Source organism: Olea europaea, chromosome 17, assembly GCF_002742605.1.
Source record: "Olea europaea var. sylvestris chromosome 17, O_europaea_v1, whole genome shotgun sequence".
In the NCBI taxonomy this organism is placed as follows: domain Eukaryota; kingdom Viridiplantae; phylum Streptophyta; class Magnoliopsida; order Lamiales; family Oleaceae; genus Olea; species Olea europaea.
In genome coordinates this window covers 5492792-5501017 of record NC_036253.1, presented here as the reverse complement: position 1 = coordinate 5501017, position 8226 = coordinate 5492792, and the positions used below count along the sequence as shown (strand labels likewise).

General features: G+C 35.8%; 2 protein-coding genes across 2 annotated transcripts; both read right to left on the bottom strand.

Moving 5' to 3' along the window:
• Window positions 1-2439: 2439 nt before the first annotated feature.
• Window positions 2440-3505, bottom strand: LOC111366161. The gene is made up of 2 exons (XM_022986853.1): window positions 3203-3505; window positions 2440-3115 (listed from the first exon to the last, which is right to left on the bottom strand). Exon 2 carries the CDS (start codon window positions 3111-3113, stop codon window positions 2646-2648), a length of 468 nt encoding a protein of 155 aa, XP_022842621.1. The 5' UTR covers window positions 3114-3115; window positions 3203-3505; the 3' UTR covers window positions 2440-2645.
• A 791-nt stretch (window positions 3506-4296) lies between these two features.
• LOC111366160 lies at window positions 4297-8163 on the bottom strand. The gene is made up of 3 exons (XM_022986852.1): window positions 7860-8163; window positions 6328-6504; window positions 4297-5337 (listed from the first exon to the last, which is right to left on the bottom strand). The coding sequence occupies exons 2-3, from the start codon at window positions 6394-6396 to the stop codon at window positions 4537-4539; spliced, it is 870 nt and encodes a 289-aa protein (XP_022842620.1). The 5' UTR covers window positions 6397-6504; window positions 7860-8163; the 3' UTR covers window positions 4297-4536.
• Between the last annotated feature and the right edge of the window lie 63 nt (window positions 8164-8226).

Below are 8226 nucleotides of genomic sequence, written 5' to 3'. Positions count from 1 at the left end.
AGAAAACTTGGGGTTACGTATGAACGACTCAAAAGTTTCTGAAAGTCATCAAAACTAAAGGAGTCGCTAGCTTGAGATTGTGAAGCAGCCATTGAAGAAGGAACGAAGCTTTTCAGAGTTACGTAACAAGGAAGCAAAAGATGAACAGTGAATCGTGAAAGATGCGCAAGAAATATGAAACGTGATTTGGTAGTAGTAAAACGGCGTGTTTGGAGTTTATAAGGGTTTGCAAAGCGACGCACCTTTTCAAGTTATAGAAGGAAACAATGATTGAAATTCTTTGGAAATCGCGAACGTTGCTGGAGACGTGAAGTGAATATGGCAAAATTCAATAATTATTATTAATTCTGCCATATTGGGGGGTAATTGTTGACACATAAAAATTCAGCCCAAATCGAACAGCCCAGAGAGTAAAGCCCAATTGGAGGATCCCCAAATCAGATAGCCCAAAGAACGAAATCCAATTGAACGAATCAAGGTGAAGGCCCAAATAAGGGGCCCAATAGTGCGATAACGCCATCGCCCAAGTTTGCAAGTCGCTCAGAGTCTGAACGAATAGAGTGGCATACGGTCGCCCGAAGTCTCGCCCAGAAATAACTTAGAAGCAAAGGACCGAATCCAAAACTCTCGAACAGAGAATATGTAATTTTCATTCCTTTAGCTTTTAGACTTAAACACTTCCTTTTCTGTAACTCGTGTGCTTGCGCCCCTTGGAGGCACGTTGTTTTCCGTTTCCAATTGTAAAGTTCATCGCCAATAAAAGGAACACCCCTTTTTGGGACTTTGTCTCAATAGGTTTCGCCCCTTACATCGTCTGATCCTCTTTAATTGTTAGCGAATTAACACGCGCGAAACAAATACGTATGAAAAATTAGTTTTGAATCAATTAAACTAATACATACAATGTGTTTGATGAAATGGGAATGTGAAAAAGTGACATTCTGTTACTTTTTAAATAGAAGTCACAATATACCATTTGAACATTTAACAAGATGCATAAGTGTGCATTCGAAAAAATTTGAACATACAAATTCAAGACTTGTTTTATGCTAATACATAAAAAATAGTTTTGAATCAATTAAATTGATGCATACAATGTGCTTGTTTAAGGAGAATGTGAAAAAGTGATAGAACGTCACTTTTCTAAACAAAAAAAAAAAAGTCACATTATGTCATTGGAGCAATTAACTAGATGCATGTGTGTGTGTTTTGTTTTTTTTTTTTTTTAAATTTGAACATACAAATTCAAGTCTTGTTTTATACATATAAAAAGGAAAAACTTTGAATCAATTAATTTGATGCATGCAAGGCATTTATTCAAGGAGAATGTGGCAAAGTGTCACTTTTTTCTTTTAAATTTCTGACACTTTTTGAATTTTTGTCACTTTTTTAAGTAGTTGTTACTTTTTTTGAATTTGTCACTTTTTTCAGTTGTCTTGAAATTTTTATTACATTTTTTTAGTAACAAACATCACTTTTTAATAAAAATGAGATTACATGTCATTTTTTAATAAAAATGTGACATTATACTTTTAAAAGTGACATTGTGTCACTTTTTCTTTTTCTTTTTTTAAGAAAAGAGACAATTTTTATATTAAATAAAAAAAAAAGTGACATTGTGTCATTTTTTAATTTTAGGCAGTATTTTATACTTTCAAAAAACTTTTCATATGATTTTTCAAAAAACATCTAATTTTAAAGGTATTTTTGTAAGTTGCCCTTTAAAAAAATTCAATGACCGCTTATGAAGTTTCGATGTGTATATATTTGATAATTTTTATTATTAAAGATTATATGCATCTTCTAGCATCTTTCCCTTATTATGAATTTTCATTGTCGTAATTATAATTGTCCAATAAATAGAAATATATGATATATGCGCTCTCTCTCTCTCTCCCCAAATTCTAATAAGACGCCATCAATTCCCCATCAACTATAGGTCCGATCAACAGTCCACCCCAAGCCTTAGCTTGAAAAATCTCGTGAGATTGATAAGCATGAATCATATCTTAGTCCTAAAAAAAACGAACAAAAGCATTGTAGAGTTGATTGCCCTTTTAAAATGCTTAGTCTCTGTTTTTGGTTTGGTTAAAAGTAGATTTTGATAAAAATAAATGAATGTATGATTGAAAAGTTGATAAAAATTACTAGTTCTATAAAATTTGTGGTTGAATATAATTTTGAGGGAAAATAAATTTAAAAAAATTGGAGTCAAACAGGGATTTTACCAAATTAAAAAAAAACAAAACAAAACAAAAAGACAACATCCTACATTAGTGGAAGTGAAAGTTGAACAAAAAACCTACGCAACACACATCTTCTGGAAACCATGCTTGGATTTATTCACAAATATATGCAGACAGGATAATAAATCCCCTGTTTCTTCAATAATTGCTTGCTTGTATTCGATTCGATTCGATTCGCGTCAAGATACAGACATGACAATAGCCTATCATTATAAAATCTGAATATGAATCTCAATTATTGTTAACCACATAATTGAAAGAAAACACCAGACACATTATAGGGAAGTAATTTTCATTTCTTAACATGATTGATGATATTGATACATCAGAATTAAGCACTTTTTGAGTTAAACTTCATTAGTTTCTTGTTTATACACAGTGAAACTTTGAATTTACTAGTTATTCATAATCTTCATCAATTCCACAACAAACCGATTCAGACAGACTCGGAATACAGCTCTCCGATCGAGTAAGCCCCATGCTAATATCTCCCCTGTTCTTCGTGGGACTACTTGGCATCGACCTTATGAACTTGGGACTGTCTAAGCTTTTTCTTAAAACCTGTCTCATAGCGGTGATCAAATGCCGGGTTGGGTCCGGCGGTGGCCCAGCCAACCTAAATTTGTTGCAGAAGCTGAAATGGCGAGCCATGGCCTCTTCTGGGCTTATCGATTTTTGCTTAACTTCATCGTTTACGGCCTCGGAACAGAGCCCACAAATCCATTTTCCCTTATAACGCTCGCGTACTGTCTCTATGTAGGACAGGGTGCATTCCTCTGTCAATCCACAGCAATCGCATTCGACAAAATCAAGCTCATTTTGTCCTGTAATTTTCACCATTGAATCACCGAATACACTCGTCGACATGCCTGAAATACCACAAATTCACACAAACGTGATGAATCTAAACATGGGTTTTTCATGAAATAAAAAACAAAATTCTGTCAAAAAATTACCTGATCAAGAGGGATATCTACAAGTAAATTCTGTTTAATTTGGGTTTTCTTATCTTTCCTTCTCCCAGTCGCCCACCTTGGCTTCCTCAGGAACGAAGAACGTGTGCATGAAAGACATTTCAGAAAACTGGATACGATGATTTGGTATAGAGAGATTTTTGAATATGAATGTGAATCAATCAAATCAAATCAAATCAAATAAATTTTAAAAAGAGAGATGGATTAATGGAGGTAGAGTACACGTAAACAGACGCTGGTATGAAGTAATTTGTATATTACTGTGATTCGTCGACTCCGTGTTATCTGCGTATATAAAGAAGAAGGATTATGTTGCTTTCTTTATACCGTATCAATCAATGGTTTGTTGCCACGTGTTCCACTCAGACGTGTTATTTTCATTTTCCAGCTAGATTTCAGGACTATCCAAATGTGAAACTAAAAACTTTTATTCATTTTTTACACTAAAATAGTAATAAAAAAAAGAAAGAAAATCATTCTTTTTTATCATGCAAAGAAGAAATCGTTTGATGCAATGTTAGGTTTCTTTCACATTCTCATTAATTTATATCTACCTTATTTAATTTTGCCCCAAACTATGGTAGACTTTGCATGCCTATTCTAAGAAATAAATGCATGGACAAATCAAAGGCCATTTTTGCTCCGACTTTTGCCTCTTCTACTTCATATCCATTTTAAATTTTTCTTGGATTTTGATAAATTAGAATGAATCTTATTGTTGGTCTTTTGCGAATAAGATCAAAATAGAATCAAGAAACAAATTTGGAGGTGTACGAACTTCTAGTCGACTTCTTATGCGTCTCTTGTAACACATTCTTTCACGTTTACCTTCCTCGTCCTTGTGTATAAACTTGAATATATTCGTGCGTACAAACTAGCGATTGTAGGATCATTACGTGCAAATTATGGGTGGCCAAGAAAAAGAGAATGTCTTTTCAAAGCAAATTAAGAATTAAATGAAATGATTTAGAGATTCAAAGTGGTGCAGCAAAGAGTCAAGTGGGCATTAAAATTGTTAAATAAGTTAGGCAACATTTTCTCATTCATATGGTGATTGGTGTATTTATAATAGACGATGGACCAAAGAAAATAATGCTTTTAATGATGTAATATAGAATTCATGATTGCGAAAGGGACTCTCACTATCAATGGAAATGAAAACTCTTTAAGCCTATGCACATGTCAAAATCATTTTCAGAACAAAGAATTGTTGTTAAAGACGTCACCTTTAAGGTATGTGTAGTCCTCTTGATGCTAACACTAAGATGCGACCAAAATTCACTACCAACAGTTTACAGCACTTCCTGTTCAATTTCTCAGCTACAATTGTGTGTATCAGAAGTCACTTCATTCTCAAGTTCTTTAATCAGCTTTTCAATTCGTCTTCTATAAGCCGGCATAAAATGGTCGTTTATCATGGTATGCGATAGCCTTAATTTACTATACAATGACCTGGGAGTGAGAAAAATTCCAACCTTCGCCTCTTCCTCCGGCTGGCTTTGGTCCCCGTCATTGGAAATACTGCTATCACTCTCACGGCCCACTTCGTCGGATGTTAGTGTCACAATATGCATTATCTTTCCCGGAGGGAAAAATCTATGCACCTCCTTCGCATCTGGGATTGAGCTTTGGGTCTGGCTGTCACTTACTTCTGCAATGGCTGCTTCTTCTTCTTCCCTAATTTCCTTGGCCACATCGGCTTCACCACTATCAGCTTGCTCATTAAGCTTGAGCTTGAGTTGTTCCCACAACTCTATTTCCATTGTGTGATCTTCATGCCTTACATCATACGCAACCTCGTCGTCATCATCCTTAGTAGCCATACTATCTGAGACACCAACCTCATCTATAAAGTTGTCTGAACTCTCAACGATTCCATCAGAAGAAGATACAGGAAGTTCCATATTTTCAATAGCCGTTCTTGTCTCTTCAGTGGTCGTGAGAAAAGGCTCCGAAGTTTCTCTTTGAGTTGAAGAAGATCCTGATGAGTCTTCTCCTTCATTATAATTTATCTGAGCAATTGAGGATCGAAGACGTGGACCTATGCATGACCATGAGCGTAGGTAAGGGCGTGACCAAGCTGCCTGAGCCATGCTTTGTGCTCTCTTCATAACAACCTAGTTAACACAACAACATCAGTCCTATATAATAGAACTAAATACATCTGGAATTATAAAGATCAAAAAGTATACATAGGCACATATGGTTAAAGGTAATACCACCCCTCACATTATGAAGCTCCCAGTATTTTGTTAGTGGTACTGATAGGGAAGGCAAAATGAACAGCCTCTAGGGTCATATTCTCAAACCCATATCACAGTGTCAATCAGAGATGTACTTCTAGTGCATAAAGCAAAACCCTCAAGGGTGTGTTTGGCAAACCGGATTAGACCGTACAAGAAATTTAGTATAAAATTAAAATGAATGTTACTAGAGTATTCCTTCATTTTTCATTTAACAGAGACAAGGAGAAAGAAAGAAAAAATTCACAAGTACAATTTTTACCTAAAATTTATGGAGACATGCTTAAACTAGCCTTTTTTTTTTTCTGTGTTGCTATAACCATATTGAACAATCTCTCTCGCAGTTTTATTTCTTTGGGTGGTTGAATACAGACTAGACTTGGGGGTTCTGAGGGTTCAGTTTTGAAGGTTGTTGGTTGCAGCTGGTTTATGTCTCTACAAGTATGGTTGGCTGGTCACTGGTGGCAAATGGAGATTAGAGGAGGGTGGTATGGTGGTGGGGTGACCCACTGGAGAAGAGAACCCAAATTGTTCTCTTTGTTTTTTTCCCATTTTTCCTTTGCCTTCTCTCTTATTCCTAATTGTTTCTTTGGTTATTTATTTCATTTTTTCGTCTACATAAAATAAGGGTGAAATCGTCTTTTTTAATAAAATTTTGACTTGTCGACTAAAAATATGGGTAAAGTTGTCAACCTGAGGATCATGTGCTACTAAAACTAAAATGAAACCTTGGGACAAAAATGCTTCATATTAGAGGTTACAGACCAAAGTGCAACACATCAAAGGTTGGGGCACCTCAGCTGCTATTTTCCCTTGCCACAACAATCCAAAGCAGAACTGATTGCATGACCGCAATATACATACCTGAGTACCGCTGGAAACTGGACGTAATATTGCACCAGCACCAGCAACTTTGGCTTTAGCACTGGCCATGGATGGAAGTCGAGAACCCAAAGCTGAAGCAGAGCGATAAACTGTGCTCAGAACCCTGGTGCGTTCAATCTGATTCCTCAGGTCATTCAACCAAGCAGAAGCCGTAACCTGCAAAAAGTTGAGAAAAATCATTAACTACAAAAATATACCAAATAAAATTATATGTAATAATATAGGAAATAATCAACATAAGGACATCAAGTTTTGATGGTCATATTTATGCATATCTCGAGAATGTGATATTATGTGACACCTTGAAATATATTTGCTGGCAGATTGCAATGTCACTCACGGAAAATCATTCAACATTGGATATAAAGCATGAAGTAGAACCCAATTACTTAAAAACCAAAAATTCAATCCCAATCGCAAAGGTGGGATCGTGCCAAATATCTAGCGAAACTAAAACAAGGGAAACACATTTCTGATTGAAGACAGTGAAATACTCACAGTCACCACATATTTTGGCTTCTAAAAGATACATGCCCAACCCAAATCTAGCATGTCACACTTCTTTAACATGTTGTGCTGAGTACTAAAAATATACGAATATGATTGGACAGGGCTTGCACCTATTATGGCCCCTGTAGACATATGAAGTCCTCTTAGGGCAATACTTCCCAGCCTGCTCCTTCTGGAGGAAGAAAACCTTTGCAAGCATCAACTTGTAGCAAATGCTACCAGAGTTGGCCGATCCAACGCTAGGATCAAGACCCAGCCACCTTTCCATCCAAGTTATATTCATATCCATACAGGTCACCAAAAAGTCAAAACCGTCCAATACCAGTCGGCCAAAGAATTAATACTAGTTTTTACTTTTTCCTCTTACTTCTGGAACCCCCTGCCTTTTAAGAGGGCATAATTTTTTATAATTGTTTAAGTCTGCCAACCATCCATGCATTACCTCCCTCTCTCTGAAGGTTTTTCCATTTTTTTAATTTCCCTAAATTTTCTCGATAAGCCTTCTCCTTCACTTAAAAGCACCTAGCACAATCTTGGAAACGCATAAAGGAGGAAAAGAGGCAGAGTTTACTCACGATGCCCTTTTGTATGTGAGAACTGACAAATTAAAACCCACTTGGTTTCACATCAAAAGAGGAGAGCAAAATGGGTTTTTGCTATAGTCTTGAAGTAAATGCAAGGCATATGTTAAAATGGAGCTCCAATTTCCATGAGCTACGCTCCTTGATGGTTTCATATAGCATGAATTGAGAGATGAGTGACGGTGTACAAATAGAGGAGAAGAATAGTTACAAATTATTAATAGTATCTAATGCCATATATAAATAATGACAACAGATTTATGTTTGAGGTTTAGGGTCACCTCCCATTTCACGGTTTCAAATGAATTGCATTTTACGACAGGTGCTTCATGCACCACCATTGTTAACTATTACCCAAACGAAAATGAGCAACGTGTAATAATTATGCCACCTGGAAGGTATTCATGATATCTGTCTTACCCAAGAGTAGTAGGAACCCGCTGTGGAGCAAGCTGCTTTCTTCAGTGAGCGGTTCTATTAAACTATGCAACCACATAGACAAATATTCCTGTGCAGATGCTCCACAATTTACTAGGGTTAAATCAATGATAAAGAGACGTGATCAACATAATAACAGAGAAAAACAAGCCACATATTTTTCCAAACTTGGATTTCTACTAGAGATGCTCCTCCTGCCTTATCAAGTACAAATATTCAATTAATCAAAAACACTAGAATAACATAGAATTATCAAAAAATAAAAAAATCCCAATAATAAGGAGTACATAAGCAAAAAAAGAGAGTATCTTCATATTACATTACAACAAGCCAAGCAAAAAGAAAAAAA

Coding starts and splice junctions, on each gene's coding strand:
- LOC111366161 (XM_022986853.1), bottom strand. CDS start 3,113: ATGTCGACGAGTGTATTCGGTGATTCAATGGTGAAAATTACAGGACAA.
- LOC111366160 (XM_022986852.1), bottom strand. CDS start 6,396: ATGGCCAGTGCTAAAGCCAAAGTTGCTGGTGCTGGTGCAATATTACGT. Junction 5,338..6,327: donor CAGTTTCCAGCGGTACTCAG/GTATGTATATTG, acceptor TGTGTTAACTAG/GTTGTTATGAAGAGAGCACA.